This window comes from Miniopterus natalensis, chromosome 19 (assembly GCF_054644295.1).
Source record: "Miniopterus natalensis isolate mMinNat1 chromosome 19, mMinNat1.hap1, whole genome shotgun sequence".
NCBI lineage: Eukaryota > Metazoa > Chordata > Mammalia > Chiroptera > Miniopteridae > Miniopterus > Miniopterus natalensis.
This window is the reverse complement of record NC_142099.1, coordinates 30,350,239-30,372,520: the sequence shown is the minus strand read 5'-3', so window position 1 is coordinate 30,372,520 and position 22,282 is coordinate 30,350,239. Positions and strand designations below refer to the sequence as shown.

Below are 22,282 nucleotides of genomic sequence, written 5' to 3'. Positions count from 1 at the left end.
CAAGGCCTATTAAAAAAATATCTTTCTGAGGTTTGGGTGCTGTTTTCACGGGGGGTGGGGGGGAGGATGTCAGAGAGAGACAGAGTGAGGGGAGAGAGGCAAGGAGCAGAAGAGGGAAACTGAGAAAAGCAGATGCACCGATGGCCATGGAGTGCCTGTGTCAGCAGTAAAGCTGCCGAAAGAGGAGGCTGGAGGACGTCCGCTTCTCCCAGACGCGTTGCCATCTGTGAGTTGGTGGCAGTGCTTGCCTGCTGTGAAGCTGGGAGAGCCTCCAGCTCTTCCTCCTCCTCATTTCCGCTCCTTGGCACCCCCAGAACATTCTTCATGCTTAGAGCGCGGCCAGAGCTGCACAGGTGTGTCCCAGGAGCGGGGCCTGAACAATGCTGCTCTGTGTGGGCTCTGGCCCCCATGCTACCTTATCAAAGCCCTGGCGACTCTGGGTGCTGCGGGCAGGGGAGACTTGGCCTGCACATCCCCCTGGGCCCTTCACCGCACCAAGGGTGAGGCTGTCCCTGTGCCAGGCAGAGATCGCCCACTGTGGGACCCAGAAATGCACATGGGCGCTTGCAGGTGTATGGTGCGTGCCCCAGAGAGCTGGCTTCACCCATTCCAGCTCCAGGTGAGAGGACGGCTTCCAGGAAGAGCCAGGAAGGCCTAGACAGGGGTGGGGTGTGACGTCCCGTCAGTGGGCCTCATTTTCAGGCATATGGGAGATGAGCAGCGAACTCCCCTGCCATCCCAGATGTAGTGGGGAGCTTCAGAAGGTTGGAGGATTCGGGAATCTCTGCGTGTCCTTGCATTTGTCAGGGTGCTCCCCTGCAGACATTAGTGGCAAAACCTATAGAAGGAATGTGGCCCCGGTGCTTATCTTTGGAGGTATTAGGGAAGGGGGCAGCTAGGGAGAGGGAGGTTGTATTCCACAACTCCCCAAAAGAGAGAAGAAGAGACCCATTCCCACCCTGACATAGAGTGCATGACAGCTTTAAAGAGAGTCTAAATATGCTAAATTTTTGGAGCTTGTTAAAGTAAAGGAAAAGTGTCCGACGCCTAAGCCCTTATGAATCAAAAGTCCCCTAGCTACCAGGTCATCCAAACAAGTCCCGGCTGTGTGTCCCCTGCCGCAAGTCCTGCCCACTTCACCCAGTCCCCCCCTGCCTCTTCAACTTTACCTCTCTTCTGCCAAGGAGGCTCCAGAGAGAGCGAGCCCTTAAAGAACAGAGCTGTGTGTCATTGGGCACCTCGCTTTACCTCTCTGGGCCTCAGTTTCCCCATCTCTAATGTACTCCCCAAGGCTCGTTAAGTCCTGATTCTATGGAAGTGGACATTGTCTATGAAACTCGTGCTTTCGGCCCTGAAACAAATGATTTGGGATGTTGTCTGTAGGCCACTTCAGCTGCCTTAGAGAGGCCGTCCCCACACTTCTAGATGAGGCAGGTCAGAGACAGGTAGTAATCCTTCCTGCTGCTGATGACAGTGCCTGTGTCTTTGGAGGCACTTTTAATTTGTGAAGACCCATTCTCCCCTAAAACTATAAACATCCCTGTGCACTGGGCAGGGCTGCTGTGCCCATATTTTACAGATGGGCAAAACGAGTCCCAGAAGAGTTAAGTCCTTCCCCAAGGATCCATGGTCCCTGGTGATCAGATTAATGTAAATTAGTATAAAGAACACCAGTCTGAAGCCAGATGATTTGACCTTGAGAAAGTCACTAAGGCCCCTAAGCCCCAATTTCCTGTCTGTAAAGTGATAATAATAATGATTGCAGGGTCACACAAAATAATGGAGGTAAAACCGGTCTGCAAATGTGTAGAGGCACACTTCATTTTATTGTGCTTCGCTTTGTTTCTCTTCACAGATATTGTGTGGTTTATAAATTGAAGGTTTGTGGCAACCTTGTGCAAGTCTGTTGGCACCATTTCCCTAACAGCATTGGCCTACTTAATGTCTCTGGGTCACATTTTGGTAATTCTCTCAGTATTTCAAACTTTTTCATCATTGCTATATTTGTTATGATGATCTATGATCGATGATCTTTGATGTAGTTATTTTGGGGTACCATGAACCATACCCTAAGACAGTGAACTTAATAAATGTGTGTGTCCAGCTGTTCCCCCATCTCTCTCCTTCTCGGGCTATTCCGAGATACAACAACATTGAAATTAGGCCAGTTACTAACCCTACACTGGCCTCTAAATATTCAAGTAAAAGGAAGAGTTGTATGTCTCTCACTTTAAATCAAAAGCTGGAAATGATTAAGCTCAGTGAGGAAGGCATGTTGGAAGCCGAGATAGGCTGAAAGCTGGGCCTTTAGTGCCAAGCAGGTAGCCAAGTTGTGAATGCAAAGGAAAGGTTCTGAAGAAAAGTAAAAGTGCTCCTCTAGTGAACACACAAATGATAAAGTGGAGCAGCCTTATGGCTGATGTGGAGAAAATTTTAGTGGTCTGGATGGAAGATCAAACCAGCCACAACATTACATTAAGCCAAAGCCTAATCCAGAGCAAGGCCCCAACTCTCTTCAGTTCTATGAAGGCTGAGAGAGGTGAGGAAGCTGCAGATGAAAAGTTTAAAGCTTGCAGAGGTTGGTTCATGAGGTTTAAGGAAAGAAGCTGTCTTCATAACATAAAAGTGCAGGTGAAGCAGCAAGTGCTGATGTAGAAGCTGCAGCAAGTTATCCAGAAGATCCTGCTAAGATAATTAATGAAGGTTGCTACACTAGACAACAGATTTTCAAGGTAGATGAAACAGCCCTCTGTTGGAAGAGGAGTCTATCTGCAAGTTTCACAGCTAAAGAGGAGAAGTCAATGGCTAGCTTCAAATTTTCAAAGGACAGGATGACTCTCTTGTTAGGGGCTAATACAGCCGGTGACTTTGAGTTGAAGCCAATGCTCATTTACCAAAAAATCCTAGGGTCCTTAAGAATTATGCTAAATCTACTCTGCCTGTGCTCTATAAATGGAACAACAATGCCTGGATGACAGTACATCTGTTTACAACATGGTTTACTGAATATTTTAAGCCCACTGTCAGATGAAAACATTCCTTTCAGAATATGCTGCTTATTGACAATGCACTTGGGCACCAAGAGCTCTGATGGAGATGTACAATGAGATTAATGTTGTTTTTATACCTATTGACATAACACCTATCCTGTAGTCCATGGATGAAGGAGTAATTTCAACTTTCAATTCTTACTGTTTAAGAACACATTTTATAAGGCTATAGCACCATAGATAGTGCTTCTCTGATGGATCTGGGCAAAGTAAGTTGAAAACCTGGACATAGAAGCATGGAACAGCCTAACAAATCTCAGAGGGAAGGAGAGGTGGGTGGGGAGAGATTAACCAAAGAATTTATATGCATATCCCATGGACACAGACAGCAGTGTGGTGAAGGCCTGGGGTGGGGGGAAGGTGTGGGGTAGAAGGGGTTAATGGGGGGAAAAGAGGGACTTTCAACAATAAAGAAAAGTTTTTTAAAAAAAGAGTAGGAAAAAAAAACTTCTAGAAAGGATTCACTATTATAGATGCCATTAGGAACATTTGTAATTCATGGTAAGAGGTCAAAATATCAACATTAACAGAGGTTTGAAAGAAGTTGATTCCAGTGCTCATGGATGACTTTGAGGGGCTCAAGACTTTGGGGAGGAAGTAACTGCTAATGTGGCGGAAATAGCAGGAGAACTAGAATTAGAAGCGGGACCTGAAGATGGAATTGAATCACTGCAATCTCATGATCAAACTGTTTATGGATGAGCAAAGAAAGTGGTTTCTTGTGATGGAATCTATTCCTGGTGAAGATGCTGTGAAGACTGTTGAAATGGCAACAAAGGATTTAGAATATGACATAAACTTAGCTGATAAGGCAGCAGCAGGGTTTGAAATGACGGACTCCAATTTTGAAAGAAGTTCCACTGTGGGTAAAATGCTGTCAAACAGCATCACATGCTACAGAGAAATCCTTTGTAAAAGGAAGTGTCAGTCAATGTGGCAAACTCCACTGGTTTATTTTAAGAAATTGCCACAGCCACCCCGGCCTTCAACAGCCACCACCCTGATCAGTCAGCAGCCATCAGCCTGGAGGCAAGGCCCTCCACCAGCTAAGAGATCACAACTCACTGAAGACTCAGGTAATGGTTAGCATTTTTTAGCAATGAAGTATTTTTAATTAAGGTATATACATTGTTTTTTAGACACAATGCTATTGCACACTTAATAGATTATAGGATAGTGTAAACATAACTTTTATATGCACTGGGAAACTAAAAATTTTGTGTGACTTGCTTTATTGCAAATTTGCCTTTTCGCCATGATCTGGAACCAAACCTGCAATACCTCTGAGGTGTGCCTGGCAAGTGCCTGCTAATGTTCACCATTTGCAATGGCATGGGGAGCAGGGCATCACTCACCCACCCTCCACTTCTCTCTTGCATGTTTTTCCCTCTTGGAGCTAAATGCTACTCCCCATGGTTTTTCTCTGGGAAGCCTGGCCCCTAATCCCCCTGTGGCTTCTTTCCCTCCAGACTGTAAATTCACCTGCCACCCCGAGTGCCGCAATCTGATCCAGCTGGACTGCAGTCAGCAGGAAGGCCGATTCCGGGACAGACCTTCTCCAGAAAGCTCCCTCACTCCGACCTCTGACCAGGTAGGTAGCAAAGCTTGGAACCTGGCTGGGTCCAGCTTTTGCTTTGCAGGTGCCCTGGACTCCACTGTCTCTCCAGGAGCGCTGGTGAGCAGGAGGGGGCATGAGTATCCACATGTGCTGGATGTTGGGGTCCCCTTCTGGCCAGATGTGTTGACAGACACATTCTGGTTCCGCATCCAGTTCTGACGTGTGTGTTTTTTTCCCACACCACCAAAGCAATTCTCTGAGACCAGCTGGGTGTCTTACAGTTCAGCTTCACCCTCCCCCAAATCTTTAGATGCCAATCGCAAGTCCAGGTGATCACCTGGGCTTCTGACCGACCAGCTATAGATTGGAGGTTACCACAACTCCTTCCTTGGATTTCATTAATGTGCTAGAGCAGCTCACAGAACACAGAGAAACAGTTACTTAACAGATTATTATAAAAAGATATGACACAGGAACAGCCAGAGGGGAGAGACGCGTAGGGCAGGGTATGCGAGAAGGGGCACAGAGCGTCCATGCCCCCTCTAGATGCCCCACTCGCCCTGAATCTCCGCATGTTCACCAACCCAGAAGCTCTCTGATTCCTGTACTTTGGGTTTCTATGGAGACTTCGTTACACAGGCGTGATTGATTGAATCATTGGCCATTAGTGATTGATTCAACCTCCCCCTTTTCTTCCCTTCCTGGAGGTTGGGGTGGGGCTGAAAGGTCCAACACTAATCACTTGGTGGGTTCTGCTAGCAACTAGCACCCATCTTTAGGTAGGGTCCAAAAGTTACCTCATTAACATAACAAGAGACACCTTGGTTGCTCTCATTGCTCAGGAAATTCCTAGGGTTTTAAGAGCTCTGTGCCTCAAATGGAGACAAAGACCAAATATATATATTTATTATAAATCCCAGTATCACACACCCCGTTCCAAGAGACTGGGGAGAGGAACAGGAACAGTGACAGAGAGAGAAGTCTACAGTCCCCTGCACACAGCCTGCGTTGGCCTCGGGCTTTAAGCCAGAGGTGGGGGTATGGGTGGAGGTGGGGTGTGGAGTGAGGTGTGTCCCAGAGAAGACTCCTGAAGATCCTTTGGGGCCTCATAGCCCCGGGGCAGTGGGAATAGGGGCCACCAGCCAGGCCAGATCCACTTCGGAGGGGCGAGGCAGGTATTTTTCCCCTGTTAAAGGACTAGGAAATTTGATACCCAAAGCAGCTCTTGGTTCTGGGCTTTGCCAAGGCACCTGAACCAGGATGTGTCTGAACTTTGATGTCTAGGATTTGGAAGGGTGACAGGAGAGCATTTTGTTTGACTCTTGCATTGAACAAGCATTTATTGAGTATCTAGTATGTGCCAAGTACTGGGGCGAGTAAGGATGATAAATGATACATCACTGTTTTTATCCTCAAGGAGCTCACACTCTGGCAGGGGAGGCGGAATACAACCAAATAGTATATACTGTGATGCATATTGCCATAAAGGTATGAATCAAGTGTTTTGAGTCCACAGTGCAATTGTTTCTGTTGGGAGAAATTAGGGAGGACTTCCCAAAGGAGGTAACATTTGCTCTGAGTCTTAATGTATGAGTCAAATGTTGCTGGTCAAGGAAGTAAAGAGTGTTCCAGGATGCCATTCATTTAACAAATATGTTTTGAATGTTGACCATGTGCAGGCCCAGGAATGCCAGGGACTTAATGATGAAGTAAACAGATATGACCCCTGCCCTCCCAGTGCTTGCAGTAGAGTAGGGAAGCGAGACTTTAAACAGATAAGCCCCATATTTATCAGGGAAAAGCCCAGGTACTGTGAGAGACAATACAGATACTGGATAACTGGTTATTAAGGAGAATCTGAGAGAGCCTGGGGAGTCTGGGGTTCAGCCCCCAAGTCTCCAGAATAGCCATCCACATGCTTTTTCTGACTTTGATGCACATGGTCAGTGATGTTCAATCATCCAACCTGCCCATGGGTATTACCAGCCTCTCAGCTATTCCCCCAGGCCTTTTTCTCCCACTGGGAAGGCACTACTAGAAAGCAAATATGATGCATGTTTTATAAAAATGATATTGAATCTGTTCTAAAATATATATTTTAAAATTCTGTATATCCACCACACACTTTGAAACAGTAGCTGATATGATGTGGCCTGAATGTAGCCCAGACTCTTGGAAGGGCCTTGTCCCTAGCCAGAACCTGTTCATCCAGGTGGAGGGGCAGGAAAAGGTGGGGACACAAATTTGACTCCTGAAGTCTGGTGAATGATGCAGGTTTTTGCTGAAGGTATTCCTTAGGAGGTGGAGAAGGGAGGTCACATAGCACACCATATAGCAACATTTCCTAAAAACCTTATTTCAGCTCTATTTCCCCACTTTCTTGTCCCATTTGGGAGCTTCCAAGTCTCTCTTCTTTCTGTTCCCCTCTACTCTACCCATCCCTCAACCCGGAGCCTGCTCCGCACACTACTTCCTGGGTACCCCCTCCCATCTCCTCTATTCCTTCTTCTAAAGCAGCAGGTCTGAAAAGGGGGTGATTTGGCTCCTTTCCCCCAGGGACATTTGGCAGTTTCTGGGAGATGGTTTTCATTGCCACAACTGGAAGGGGCTGCTGGCATCTAGTGGGTAGAGGCCAGGGATTCTGCTAAACATGCTACAGTGCTCAGAAAAGGTCCCTACAGCAGAGTCATCTGACCCAAAATGTCAACAGTGCCAAGTCCTGGCAGGGTAGCTCAGTTAGATAGAGCATCGCCCCAATGAGGGTTTGATCCCTGGTCAGGGCACATACAAGAATCAACCAATGAGTGCATAAATAAGTGGAACAACAAATCGATGTCTCTCTCTCTCTCTCTCAAATCAATAAATTAAAAACACACACACACAAAACCAGTGCTGAGGTTGAGAAACCCTGCCCTAGAGCTGCTTAGCCAGCTCCCAGGTATGGTGGGCAATAGGCCCAGAGCAAGGCCTGGGGTTTGCCATGTACATCGTCTCATCCTCAGAAATGTCAGCAGTGAACAGGTGCTTCCCAGTCTGAGTATTTGGAAGCAGAATGACCCCCTTTCCCTCTGTTGGGGACCCTCTGGCAAGTCAAATCACAGCTGTGTCTAGAGCAGAACCACACTGACATATAGAAGGGGCCACATAGAAACACATAGAAGGAGCCAAGAGTCCCCTGTGGGTGTGGAACAGCCCCCAGTCAGCAAACAGCCTAGAGTGGGGTTTGCTCCAGCCGGGGGGGCTGCTGTGTTTGCCTTGGACAGGCCTGTCTGTGCGCTTCAGCCCAAGTGGGCAGGACCTAGCCTTCTATCAATAAAACCTGGGCCCTGCTCCAGGTTCACTTGCCTTTTCTAAAAAGCTTGTTTGTGCTGATTTCCGCCTTGGCTTGATTTTCTATTAAATACCAGGATGGATTTTCTTTCACCTTGACATTGTCACCTGGGCTAGCTAACGTAATGTGCAAGTGCCATTTACCTGGGGGATTTACTGTGGCTGGGGCCTTGGTCTGCGCTCAGCTAGTTTGGGGACATATGACCTTTAGGAGGTCTCAGCTTGGTGGCTTTTCTCCTCTCTGCCCTTTAAGGGAAAAAAAAAAAAAAAAATTGCTTTTCCTCCATCCAGAGGGAACCACTGTTAGTTAACATTTTTTATTTTTTCTTCCTGTACATTCATATGTTTTTCCAAACATTGTCATCCCGTAGATGAGTGCTTGGCCTCAGCCTTTGAAAAGCAGTAGTCCCAAGGTTCCGACCCCTTCTCTTTTCCACGCCTGGGGGAGGCAGGAGGCAGGAGGAAGGGGCAGGGGGTGGGGGTGGGGTGGGCTCAGAGCCCCCAGCTCCACTCACAAGACCCATGTGGGGCCTGCGTGTCTCTCTCGGGCACAGAAACCGAGGAAGGCGGCTGGGAGCGGCCTGTGCTTTCGTCAGGCACAGAGCCAGCGGTTTTGGAGTCTGTCCTTGGACATCCTGAGGCCTGTGATGTCTGACTCTTCCCTTGGGTTCCCATTGTTGACCAAGCAAATCCCCTTCAAGTCCACCCCAGATCCCTTCTTCAGTGTAGCCTGTTTCCCAGAGAACATGGGTGCCGTTGGCTGAAGACCACTGTAGATTGCCACATCAGCTGCAGTTCTTTTTTTATTTGGAGGCATGCCCCAGGGACTTTATACTTCAGTGGTAGTAAGGGTGCTCTTACCATGTCACCCCTGGGATGAAAAAACCCTCAGGGTCCCCGGTGCCCGCGTGATGAAGTGAGACCTCTGCTGGTTTGGTCCAGTCCTTTCACTGCCTTTGGAAAAGTAGACCCAAAGGGAGAAGTCCTCGCCCCAAACCGTTCATTCTTAGCGTAACCTGCTGTAGCCCATGGGGATGCTGGTAGCTCTGTCCTCTGGCCTTTGGTGCTATTTTTCTTGGTACTTGGAATGCACAGATGACAAGGAAAAAAATGAGGACTCTGTTCCACTCAAATCACTGCGGCCAGCAATTGAATCTTATGTCGGACAGGCCGGTTTCCTTCCCCCTGGCGCTGGCCCTCCAGGATCCAGGAGCAGCATTCAGGAACTGGGCTCCCAGGTCCCGGCTGCAAAGTCCAGCTGCTCCCCAAGAGTTCCCAAACCTCACTCAGGCACTTTCCACGAGGATTCTGGCCATATCCATGTTCCACCTCTGCTATCAGTTACTTAGTATTTCTCTTTAAGTAGACTTATTTTATTAAGCTTATGTTAAAGGGACTTTTAAAAGCCTTAAATCACTGATGTACTTAGGATTTTTTCCTGACACACTAAATTAATACTTAATCTCTAAAATTAAAAGAAAAATGTGTCTAAGGACTGCCTCAAATTCCTTCTGCACATATTTATGGAGCCAAGCACTGTTCTAAACCCCCCAGTGCCATTAGTGGGAAATGCTGCCTACAGAGGCTGCTCTCTTTGGTCAGCGGTATCTGGACTACAGTGGGTGCGTTGGATGGAGCTGGTGCCTGAGGGGCACTGTGAGCAGTGGAGAGAGCTCCAGGGAGCTGGGGAGGAAATTCCAGCCATCCATGCGAGTACCAACATGCTCTTCCAAAGGAGAGATGGATCCTGTGTACCGATAGGGAATAGTGCAAAGTGAAAACAAGTCACTCAACAGCACACACGGGACAAACCCATTAGTATTCTGTATGTGTGTGTGTGTGTGTGTGTGTGTGCATCTAAATGTACAGTGGAGGACTGGAAGATGCCCAGCCAACACTGGAAGAGATTTCGCCTTGGGAGGGGTGGGAGTTGAAAAGGGTCAAGTGTGACAACTTTCACCTTTTGCTGTTTGCTTCAGTGCTGTTTGAATAACCAGATACTGTGATGTTTCTAGTATATTTTTAAAAGGCAATACATATTTTCTTAAACAAAAGAAAGACCTGTGGCCTGGGTGACAGAAGAGCTAGGTTCTAATCCAGACTGTGTTAGATGAGGTAATTGGTATGTGACCCAGGACAAGCCTCCCAGTTTCTCTGAGCCTCAGGCTTCCCCTCTGAGAAATGGGACAGTAGGCAGGGTGGTTGTGAGGCTCCACAAGAAGATGTATGTGACAGCACATGCAGATGAAGGAGTGAGCATCTGGGGCCATCTCTGGTGCTTCCAACAGCCTTACTGGATTTTTAATCACATCACCCTGTGATGAAAGCCCTCAGTGGCTTCCTGTTGCCCTCCAGTTCTCTGTAAACCTGGATTAGCACATGAAAGCCTTCCTGGTGGGCTCTGCCAACTCTCCAAAATACCAGAAAGATGGGTTACTTTCCTGTATGTAAAACCAGGACACTATGACTTTGGGTGGGCACTTCTTACTACAAGACTTAACAATGATCTCCCCCTTTGCAGCCCAAGTTATTACTCTTCTCCGTTGATAAAAAGGCCGAGACCCTGTCCCCATTCACCAAAGGGCCAGATGACTTCCAGAGCTCCAGGGTAGATCAGCCTGGCCTGCTGGCGTTTCAGCCTGACTGGTTGCTGCTGCCTTTCTGCCTGCACCCCCTCCCCCCATGAAGCCTCTGCCATTCTTTAGCAGGGCCCCTCTGGAACCACCTCCCTCAGCTCCTGCAGCCACTGAGCACTGAGCAGTGACTCAGCTGGCTTGTAGAGCTGAGTTTCCTGGCACCCCACGTAGAGCTCCCTCTTCAGTCTGGCTACTGCCTCCCTGCTGAGGCTCTGCGTTTCCTGAACCCTCAAGAGGGGGAAGCTCCTGGGGCCAGTCCTGCCCCAGCTCTCAGCCCAGTGGCCATCTGCTAAACCCAGAGCTACCACAAGGGGGAGCCTGGAAACAAGAAGGGAAGAGCCTGGGGCAGGTCTGTCCTTCCTGAGGACCCACCTCTCCCTCCTCCTAACAACCCCCCTGGATAGATACCCGCACACCTCAGGGGATTCTGGGGCCTGGGTCCCCTCTGAGATACTCCATAAATGTCTATCAAGTTAAATTGTGGTTGATAACAGTAGCTACCACTTGTTGAGGCATACCATGTGCTCTACTTGTTTTATCAATTATTGAGGGATGTCGAAATCTCCAACTTTAATTGTAGTTTTTCTTATTCCTCCATACAGTTCAATCTTCTTGTATTTTGAAGCTCCATTATTCAGTGCATAAACATTTAGGATAATTATTTCCTCTTGTTAATTAACCCCTTTACATTACAAAATAACCTTCTCATTTCTGGTTATAGTCTTTGCTCTAAAATCTACTTTGTCTGATATTAATGTAGCCACTCCAGCTTTCTTTTGATTACCATTAGCATGGTATTTCTTTACTTATCCTTTCACTTTTAGGCTATTTGTGTCTTTGTATTTAAAAGTCATTTATTATAGACAGCAAATATTTGGATCTTTTTTTTTCTTTTAAATCCAGTCAGATAATCTGTGCCCTTTAATTGGATTATTTAGATCATTTACATTTAATGTAATTATTGATATAAGTAGATTTAAGTCTATCATCTTGCCATTTGTTTTCTATTTGTCCTATCTGTTCTTTGTTCCCTTTTTCATTTTTTTGTCTTCTTTTGGGTTAATTGAATATATTTTATGATCCCATTTCATCTCACTTACTGCTAGCCCATCCACATGTGCCAAAGGAAGGAGCCAGTCCGGAACCCCTGTCTCCATTATGGCTACATCTGGGATAGCCACTCCCCCCTCTACAGATTTCCCTCTATGCTCTAGAAGCCCAAAGTGCTGGCTAAAGCTGTCAGGAATTTGACTCCAAAAGCTACCTCTCACAGGAGCTGCCCCAAAGCCTATCTGAGCAGCTCAGGCCAATGCTGGGAGCCCATTTCTGGTCAGGCAGAGCTGAAAGGCTTCCCAACCAGGAGGCATCTGAGATCCTGGCTCTGAGGAGGGACAGAGCTCTCGTATTTACTTCTGTGGAAATCCTTAAGCACTGGAGACATTTCTTTGTGCTCCTCACAGCCCCACCCACTGCTTCTATCCTGGAAGCACCTCTGGCTGGGCCAGGTCAGGCCTGAGGCTCTGAGGAGACAACAAAGCTGTTTTTCTATGTGTAGCAAGACCTGTTCACCTCTCACTGTGACCACACTGCCCTGGCCATCGGAGGACTGGCCTTGCCTGGAGAGGTACACTGAGGGATGTGGTTGTTAATCAGACATGCCTTTTTGTGCTTCTCTAGTTTTCCTAAAGGAGAGCAATTGGAGGGCAGACTCCTTGGGCCTGACTCAGACCCGGCACGAGCTCTTCAGGGCCTCTGCCTCTCAGTATGGCTCATGTCACTGCCTCAGTGTCCTTAAGTGTCAGGGTCCAATTGAAGCTGTTAGCCTGGCAGCCAAGCAAGAGAAAGTGATTTTCCTGTGAGTCTAACCTAACAGTGTGCAGCCGCTTATAACAGGAAGTCATCTGGGAGGAAATTGCGCTCACCGCTGTGTACCGCCGGCTTCATCCTGTCAAATGCTCCTCTCGAGGTGGGGGGTAGCATTCTCAAGATGCAACCCAGAGAGGACATGTGGGACAGGTTGCTTCTGAGAGGCATGGAAGGTGTGGGCGTGTGGCCATATGGTGACTGTGGGTCAGGGAGTCAGGAGGGCATAGGAGGAGGGTATTGACAGGCAAGAGCAAAACCACAGGAGGGCAGGGTGGCTGCTGGGACAGGGAATCGAATTTTGTGTAGCTGTAATGAGGGATGCTTGATTATGGCTGGAGATGGGTGTGAACTGTTGACTGGCATGGAAGGACCCACTCAGACTATGGAATATCATTGGAGTCATTAGAGGAAGGACAACAGTTGGAGTGAAAAATTGTCAGGCACGGAGGCTCTGGGTTTGAAATCTGTTCGACGATTCACTTGCTGTGTGACCACTCTGAGCCTCAGTTTACTCGCCTGTAATTTGCCTTCTTACAGGGTCGTGAGGATTAAGTGAGCTAATGAAATGTGTAAGAGCTCGGGGAAGCGAATGTAATTTCTTATTTCATGTCGTCCTACTACACTGAACGTTATGAGAAGGCAGGGACTATGTCGTGTTCAAGCCTGAACTTGAACACCGAGGCTCGTGCTCGCCGTGTAGGTGCTAAGTAAATGTTTGTGAAATGAATGTATGAAAGAAGAAGCAACTAGATCTTGACACAGAGTAATTATTCAATAATTATTAGTTGAAAATGGACTAGAAGGTTTTACGTTATGACACCTCCGATCGGATCTTGGTGTAGAATGGTAACTTGGGCAACAAGGGGGCAACTACTGGAAGGCTTTGCAATAATCTATGCTGTGGCATTCGTGGAGATAGGAAATGCTGAAGGGGAAGGAGGGGTGGAAGTGACACAGGGAAAAAGTGAGCTCAGTTTTGGACCTGCAGAGAGTGAGGCTGCAGGGGGAGGGTTGGGAACTCAGTGAGCAGGTGTCCGTCAGGAGCTGGCTGGGAGACAAAGAATTCTGAGACATGAGTCTGTGCGGCATAGTAGATGCCATGGGCACAGGTGAGACTCAGGGCCCCTGGAGACATAGACACATACGGGGAGAAGACAGTCCATGGCTGAACTCTGGAAAACCCAGGGAGCCAAAGGGAAGACAGGGGTACAGGCAGACTGAGAAAGTAGTTCCTGACTTGTTTGTGAAGGGCTGTGATTTCAGGCAGTCACACAGAGAGGGCAAACACTCTTCCAGGCCCTGGGTTCTGCAGCCAGACCAGCTGGCTTGGTTTGGTTCCACCGTACATGCGCCGTAGCATGCACCACTGTGTGTGAGTGACTCCATCTGCCCGAACCTCCTTGCCCCTCTGTAAGGCAGAGATTGTAACTGTAGCTTCTTCTTCATCGGTGCGTTGTGGGGATTCAGTTAAATGATGCACATCAAGTCGTTAGTACAGCGCCTGCACATACTGGCTACTAGTGATTTAAAAATACATTTCAGGGGTCGGGGGCACCTCACCCCAGTTTTCAGCCTCTGTGTACTGACCTCCATCTCTGACACCCCTCAGTTGGACAGATGAGGAAACCTGTTCATACTTGCTCCAGCTGGAGTTGGAGCTGGGACTAGAATACCGGCTTCTGACTTCCAGTCTTATATCACAGCTTTTCGGGAACAAAAAGAACCACAGGGTGGCTCGAACAGTGGGATCTGGCCACATGTCAGGAGTGCATCTGAGAATGAAGAAAGCTTCAACTAATGTTTTTCATCACCTGACACTCTGAGACAGGAAAGTCAGCCGTTCACCGTTTCAGCGGGGCTTCTGAGCCCCAGCACGATGCTGTGGATTTAAGGCTCCGGATGTGCTGCTTAAGGGGAAGCCCCCTCTTCTTGGGCCCAGGGACAGTAGCATAGAAGGCTATTGCACAGGCTCTCTGTGCACCCCCCCCCCCCCAGGTTATCACTACTGCAGGTTATTCATAGGGAAGAAGAGGTCATTAGACCCGGAAAGGAACCCAGTCTTTCTGTCTTTGGGACCCTGGGGCTTCAGCCTGGATTTTTCCTCCTGGAGGCTGGCCAACTTACTGTATTATACATTGCTCTTTACAGATTTCCTCTCCCAGGGTCCTTACCAGCACAGTCTCTTTTGCCGACTTTTTACCTGAGGCTTCTCTAAGCCTAGATTCATCGGCAGGCAAAGTGGGGCAGAGAGACACTAACAAGGAGTTAAGAGGCTTTGAAAGTAATGAACTGGGATGAAACATGCTGCTTCCCTCAGTTTCCTCATCTGTTAAAGGGGGATAATACCTGCTCTCAAAGCTGTAGAGGAGCCTAAGTGAAATAATGGATGATGAAAGGCTTTCAAAAGCCCTATTCAGACATCAGGGTTTCATAATATTTGGGATGGCCTGGAACAGTACCTAAAAGAACACAGTGTCACTTAGAACTTTTCCTAATCAGGCCTAGCTTCTAGCATGTCGCTCACATGGCGAGACTTGTGCTGACTCCTGGGGTGCTTTGGCTTGGTGTTTGAAAAAAGTTATTAGCTGTATTTTAAGATTGCACATTTTGAATGTGTGACACTGCAGTTGCTCTGCAGAGGTCCCTGCATGACTCCAAGGACTCAGTGTGGCCACAAAGAATCTGGGGCCTGTTTTTTCCTTAAGTATTAGATTCCCACTGAGCAAGAAGTTCCTTTTACAAAGAAAAGTGTGTTTCTTTGCTGGCTGGACAAAGCAGGTAGGCTGCTATTGATGGCCCGAGGATCATGGAGATCCCCCCTCTTTGCAGCATTCATCATTATGGCACTTGGAGGTAATCTGAGGCCAATGCCAGCTTCCTTTGCCTGAACCACTGTCTCTGGGGAAAGCCCCCAAAAAAACAGCCTCTGAAATACTCATTTGAAGAAAAGATTGCTCCATACAAAGCCAGAATCTACCTTCAACCCCGTTAATGTGAGCTCTTCCCCTCAAACATGCCGTAGCTCATCTCAGCCCCCACCGTTGCTGTCTACCTCCACTTACTGATCTCCCTGTCCAGGGAGGCAGCTACTGGTACCGAGGGTCTCCTGAGCCCAGGGCGGCCAGGAGCTGGGGTGCTGGCTCTCAGCTATCTCCAGTTTGTGCCTGCCAGGCCCTCACAGGCTTCTGGGAGAAAGATTGTGTGGTTAGGATGGAGCCAAATTGGGCTGTAGTTTGAAACCCTCAGGAGCACTGACAGATTTGGCTAAGGTGGGGGAGGGAGCGGGTTCCTCATAAAAGTAACCAGAGCTTAAAATGGAGTTGGCAGCTTGGCATCCGGGCTGAGTCTAGCCCTCCACCCAACTTGTGCCCAGGACTGCATTGTTTCAGAGCTGCAGGAAAAGCCACACAGACTTAGAGAGAGTCCTGATGACCCCTCTCAGCCACTCTCGGGGCTCCCAGGGTCCGCAGACCATCAGATCCGTGGGCCAGGTGCCCCAAGCATCACCAGGCCCTGAAGGCTTTGTCTTCTTTTTCTGGAACTCCAGGCTACACTTGAAAGATGGCAGAGTACACATCAAAACAGTCCCATCTCTGCTTAGTGACTGTGTCGCAACGGCTAAGAGCATATGTGTCCTACTGTGTAACCCTGAGCCTCAGTTCTCCCATCCATAGAATGGGAATAATAATCTCTACCTCCAGGCTGTTGGGAAAGTTAAATGACAGGCTGCATGTAAATCACCTGGCACATGCAGCCCTTGTTTGAACACCGGCAGCTATAGCTACTCTTGTGCAAAGGTAGTCTGGGAAGTTGTGGGGGATGGGGGTTGCCCCAGTTGCTGTGAAGGATTCAACCCTGGTCAAGGAAGGTGTTTCTTCACCCAGCCCAATGGGGAAATGTAAATGAGCTGTCCATGGTGGTAAGGACAAGATCTGGCAAAACCCCTCGTGGCCAGCCTGTCAGGGAAATACACGAATAACCAGGTGTAGTCTGCAGGCCTCTTCAGTATGCTGAGACTCCGAGGTCAAGTTCCCTGGGGTGGAAGGGCGGGCTTGCTCTCCGGGTTGCCGTAACTTTGCATATGATTTGCATATGCTTGTGGGGCCCCTGCAGTTTCTTCTGGCATTTCCAAGTGAAAATATTGCCGCTTCTCCGGGCAGGCCAAATATTGATTTCCCTCTCCGGTTGCTTGTCTAACCACTGATTGACCCGGCTCCTCCACAGTGACTAGGGAATGCCAGGGTGGGGTGAGGAGGGGGAGGGGGAAAGGGAGGAGGGACAGGGTCGACCTTAGGGCACCTTCTACACCGTGGACGGGGGCTCTCGTGGGCGATGGGAATGAGCTGTTTGCAGGAGCATGAAGAGGGGATTCCTCGCTCAGGCCCCTCCTGGTCAGTTCCTTCCCTGCAGCCTCAGTGTGACCCGTGGTGCCCTAAGTGTCCCGGCCCCCCGGGCCCCTGGCACCCGGCGGGATGGAGACGCGCAGGGCTGGGGCGCAGGGGAGGGCGGGGAGGGAGCGGCGCCGTGACAGCCAGCAGGGCTTTGAGGAACCTTGCGAGAGGAAGTGGCTTCGGAACCGCAGTGGCCTTACGGGGTACGGGGGCAGGAAAGGCGCGGGCAGGGAGGCGGGGGAGGTGCGCCCCAGGCCGAGGGAGGGAGCGGGCGCAGAGGCCAGGGAGCCGGGCAGCGCGGCCGGTGCACCGGGCAGCGGCTGGCGGCACCGCAGGGAGGGGAGCGGACCCCCGCGCCCAGCCTCTCGGGCCCCAGGGCGAGAAGCCCGGGCGCAGGCGGCGGCGCGCGCTCCTCCCGGCCCGGTACCCGCGCGGCCGGGGAGGGCTCGGGGCTCCGAGCCCCGCGGGCCCGGGGAGGGGCCTCGCCTCCGAGCCGCGTCCCCGGGGCGCTGCGGCCGCCTGCGGGCAGATGACGGTGGACAGCAGCATGAGCAGTGGGTACTGCAGCCTGGAGGAGGAGCTGGAGGACTGCTTCTTCACGGCCAAGACCACCTTCTTCAGGAACGTGCAGAGCAAGCAGCCTTCCAAGGTGAACTTCATAATCCAGACCCCAGACCTTGGGGGGGGGGGGGGGGACGACACCTCTGTGGTCTGCCAGGGAGACAGGCAGAGCCTGTGTTACCAGAGCCGGTGGCAGTTGCCCCGGGGACCCTCTTGAACTTGGCTGAGGAGACCGAAGGTTGGGTCTGGAGCCCTTCAGGGACCAGCAGCAAAATAGATTCTCTTTTAAATGCTCTGTTCAGCATTTCCTGTCCCTAGACCTTCTCAAAATGGCTCTATAGGATATGGGGACAGCCCTTGATTCGCCGTTTGGCCACATGCTCACCTGTGGCTGGGAGAGTGATGGGGTAACTGTTCCTTTCCTTTCCATTTTCATCCCCCCCCTCCCCCCCCCCCCGGGAATTGGAGATTTGAAGCTCTGTGGAAAGTGCATTTCACCCAGTCTTTCCCTAGGATAAACATTCAGATGCTGAGACTTCCGTGTTGTGAATGGCCAGAAACCTTATTAAAATGCAGTCCAGCCACTTTGCAGAAGTCCAGGGTGTTTTTAGAAACAAACTAAAAGCAACAACTTAGGTTTAGAAGCAACCTAAGCAACAACTTAGGTGGTTGTCCTACCACCAGTTTAACTTCCTGGGTTGGTTGGAAGTACCCTAAAGGGGTTTGCGTGTGTTTCCTAAAGGTGTCAGCCCCTCAACACCCAGCCCACTTGAGTCCCCTGGCCCCACCGCCCCAGTTGATGCAGAGCCAGCAAACTGCCCCCGACTTGGTGGAGTGGTGATCCCAAGTGGTGATTGAGCTCTGCTTAGTTATTTATTTTATTATTTACGTGAGAGGGCTCTAAGCCAGGTTCTCGGAGAGGGTACCTAAAAGGAGCTGTTTGTAGACCAAAGTGAGCTGTTAAATTTCGCAGGCATGTGGAGGCTCATCGTTAATTTAGCAGTCCTACACGTGTAGGATTAACCCAAAGCTTCCCCAGGCCTGATTCTGAGGCCTCCTTGGTTAACAATTCATCTTGTCTGTAGGCCCGGCATTTGCTGGGTCCTGACGTCAAACAAATCGACCTTTCAATTGTGAGAGGACACCCAAGAACCAAAGGAGAAGTTTTGATTTTAGTGTTTGAAGGAATCCACTAAAACTGACCCCTCGACGCCGTGCCTGTTTTCTGGGACACCCCTCCTGAGGAGCAGGGTTTGTTCTGGAGGGCTGGGGGCAGAGGGGAGGTGTCCCACCCTCTCTTGGGATTCTTGCCTGATTGTATGGATCCCTCCTTGCCCCCCCCCCCCACACACACATACAGGCAGTGCAGTTGTCTGGGGCCTTTAGACCAGTGATTCTCAAGCTTAGGGAGCTTTAGAGAATGGGGATATTGGGTCCCACTGCTGGGAGCCTGGTTGAATTGGCCTGGGATGTAGCCTGGGCAGCAGGGTCTTGAAAAGCTCCCCAGGTAATTCTGATGTGCAGCTGAGGTTGAGAACCATCGCTGTAGAGAGTTTTGCTGCTGCCTGGGAAGGAAATGGTTCCTGTTTTTAAAACAAAGTTTAGCTGCCACACTTGCTACCAGCCAGGCTAGAAGCCCTGGGTGTCAGAAGGTGGGCTTTTTGCACGATGGGTGGGGGGAGGCACACCGCAAAGCTTGGCAAGTGAAAAGGTAGTTTCTGGTATTCTTGGGAGTAGGACTATCTTACAAGAAAATATGCCCGGCTGAGGGATGACATGTTCCTCAGCCCAGACAGCCTTCTTTCTTCACCCCCCCCCCCCCCCCAAGCTCTTCTTCCTCTCCTCATTCCTGAAAATGTACCTTTGGTTTGGCGCCTGCATCAGCCCTTCCTTTACTTGGCCTGGCTCTTGACCCATTGCAAGGGAGACCTCTGCACATCTCCCTGCCTCCTGTGGCCCATGCTGCCGATTCCTCCGAGAGCAGGAATCCCTTCTAGGAAACTCATTTTGTTGAACCCCAGACAGGGCTTAATGCTTCTCAAAAGGAAGGATGGTGGACATGGCCCCTCTTATCCCTGGCCTTTGCCTAAATACAGTGTGAGAAGAATCCTGAGTGGAGATTCAGAACTGCCCTCAGGGACTGTTTTCCTCAGCACCAGGCTAGCATTCAGCAAAGCAGCTCCAGGGAGGGAGGGAGGGAGGGAGGGAGGGAGGGCAGGAGGGAGGACAGGGCCAGCCCTGGCCCAGCTGGCCTAAGGAGCGCAGGGTGTATGCGGCTGACTGAGGGGCTGGGTGAGCTGCATCCAGATGTTTTAGTCTTTCATCGTCCTGAGTGTTTTTCCACCTTTACCAATATTTTCAGCTGCTTCTCCCTTGGAGCACTCCTGGAAAGGGTTTCAAAGAGTTCACCCAGACCCTGACCCCATTCTGACCCCTAACTATGATTTTTTTCTACCCAAAGAGATCACATCTGAGCTCCAAAGGGAATTTCTTTTCCTGTCTCCAAGGAAAGGCATTTATATGTTTCCCTGTCGCTGAGAGACTGAGGCCCCATCTGGGAGGGGATGAGTGGCTTCTATAAATAGCCTGTCAGAGCCACCTGCGTCTGGCTGGGCCTGGCAGGGCTGGAGCAGAGCTGTGGGGAAGCCTCGCCGCTGTTCTGGGCACCACCCCCTGGGAGCGGGCACTAGCGGGTCTCCAAGGAGCCCCCACACCTCTTTCCAACACCTTTGGTGGGAGGTGGGAAGGTGGAGAGACAGCAAGAAAGAACATGGGAGCAGGCCTCAGGCCCTGGCTTGGTTTTTCCTTTCAGAAAATGGCAGCTTCCTGGGGTGCCGCGCCTCATCTGAAAAGGGCAGGGAGGTTTTGAGTCACGCCAGGTGCGATGTCAGGAGGCTGAGGCAGTGCTGGGGGACGTCTTCCTTGGCTGGTCACAATTAGGTCGCGTTTCCCAGGGTTATGCATGTCAAAATGGGGCTCCTGGTAGCTTGTGTGGAAACCCTCCTGGGTGCTCAGTGGAGCAGCCCCAGTGCACACACAGTCACCTCCATCTAAGATATTGGAGTCTCGAGGGCTAGGGGGTTCGTCTGAGGTCACACAGCAAGTTTATGGTGGACCCAGAGTGACAGCCTACATCTCTTGCCTTCCAGCCCAGAGATTTTTCTGTCTTAGTCCTAAAAAAGGCAGGATTTGGCACTTTGTAGGGCTGATGACTGTGAAGCCAGCTGCTCCTTTATTCCTGTTGGGATCTGACCCTGGAAGTGGGGCCAACTTCTGCTCCTGTCAGCTCCCGAGTGCCTGTGGGTGTGGCAGGTTAGGGTCTGACCCCTGAGCAGGGACAAGGCACCTGCGCTTTCCCTGCATGCTCGGCAGGCCCTGGGCCCCAGGACTCCAGGCACACACAGCATCAGGTGAGCACCCTGAGGAGACATAAAGCTGCTTCTTACAGAATGTAAGAGCTGAAAGGGACCTGGTTTAGCGCCTCACCCCAAAGATGGAGAAACTGAGGCCCAGAGAGTAGGGAGGACCTCATCAGGCGACGTAACTGGTCTGGTGGAGCCAAGACTGATATCCCTCTTGGACTCCTTGTCAGGTGCTCTTCTTGAACCTCTTTACACAGTGAGTGACTGGGACAAACTGTAGTCCTTGTCCTTTCAGAACTTTGTACCAAATAGGAAGGCCCAAATGACCTCAGGCTGGGAAAGGGGTTAAAGGGTCCATCCTTCCATTCCATAAGGTCCTTCCCATCCCTCCATTCCACAAGGTCCTTCCCATCTCTCCATTCCATAAGGTCCTTCCCATCCCTCCATTCCACAAGGTCCTTCCCATCTCTCCATTCCATAAGGTCCTTCCCATCCCTCCATTCCACAAGGTCCTTCCCATCTCTCCATTCCATAAGGTCCTTCCCATCCCTCCATTCCACAAGGTCCTTCCCATCTCTCCATTCCATAAGGTCCTTCCCATCCCTCCATTCCACAAGGTCCTTCCCATCTCTCCATTCCATAAGGTCCTTCCCATCCCTCCATTCCACAAGGTCCTTCCCATCTCTCCATTCCATAAGGTCCTTCCCATCCCTCCATTCCACAAGGTCCTTCCCATCCCTCCATTCCACAAGGTCCTTCCCATCTCTCCATTCCATAAGGTCCTTCCCATCCCTCCATTCCACAAGGTCCTTCCCATCCCTCTATTCCACAAGGTCCTTCCCATCTCTCCATTCCATAAGGTCCTTTCCCATCCCTCTATTCCACAAGGTCCTTCCCATCCTTCCATTCCACAACGTCCTTCCCATGTCTCCATTCCATAAGGTCCTTCCCATCTCTCCATTCCACAGGGTCCTTCCCATCCCTCCATTCCATAAGGTCCTTCCCATCCCTCTATTCCATAAAGTCTTTCTCATCCCTCTATCCCGTAAGGCCCTTCCCATCCCTCCATTCCATAAGGCATACTGGCCAAAGGAACATTGGCTCTACATTTAACACTAGCAGGGGGTCCCTGTCATCAGTTCCAGAATCTTACAGCTTTAATCATTTAAAAGTTCTTGGTACCTATCCTAAAATACTATTTGCTAGATCCTTCCTGCATGGGTTTTTTGTGTGGATATGGAGAATAAAAGGTTGACTTTATCTATGGTTAAATATCATATTTAAGCACATGTAGGACACACTCCCCAGCCGCTCTCCCCCACCTCCAGATTTTCTCTGCTTTATGCTAACACCATTGGAAAATGCAAGGAAGACTCAGAGGAAGAGGTCTCCGAGGTCAGAGTACGAAGCCACTCTGTCCCACTCCTGCACTTGTCCCATCTTCACTTGCCTGGTTAGTCGGCCCCTCCCTAAACAGGGCCTCTGTGGCACACCAGGGATGTCAGCCAAGTTTGATGGCCCTGGGACC

At 50.1% G+C, this 22,282-nt stretch overlaps 1 protein-coding gene across 1 annotated transcript in view; it reads left to right on the top strand.

Annotated features, from left to right (window-relative positions):
• The window catches only part of RASSF5 (Ras association domain family member 5), a 69,183-nt gene that overhangs the window by 22,614 nt on the left and 24,287 nt on the right, over positions 1-22,282 (top strand). The window contains exon 2 of the mRNA XM_087828105.1: positions 4,520-4,641. Coding sequence (XP_087684231.1) covers positions 4,520-4,641 — 122 coding nt within the window. The remainder of the gene's footprint in view (positions 1-4,519; positions 4,642-22,282) is intronic.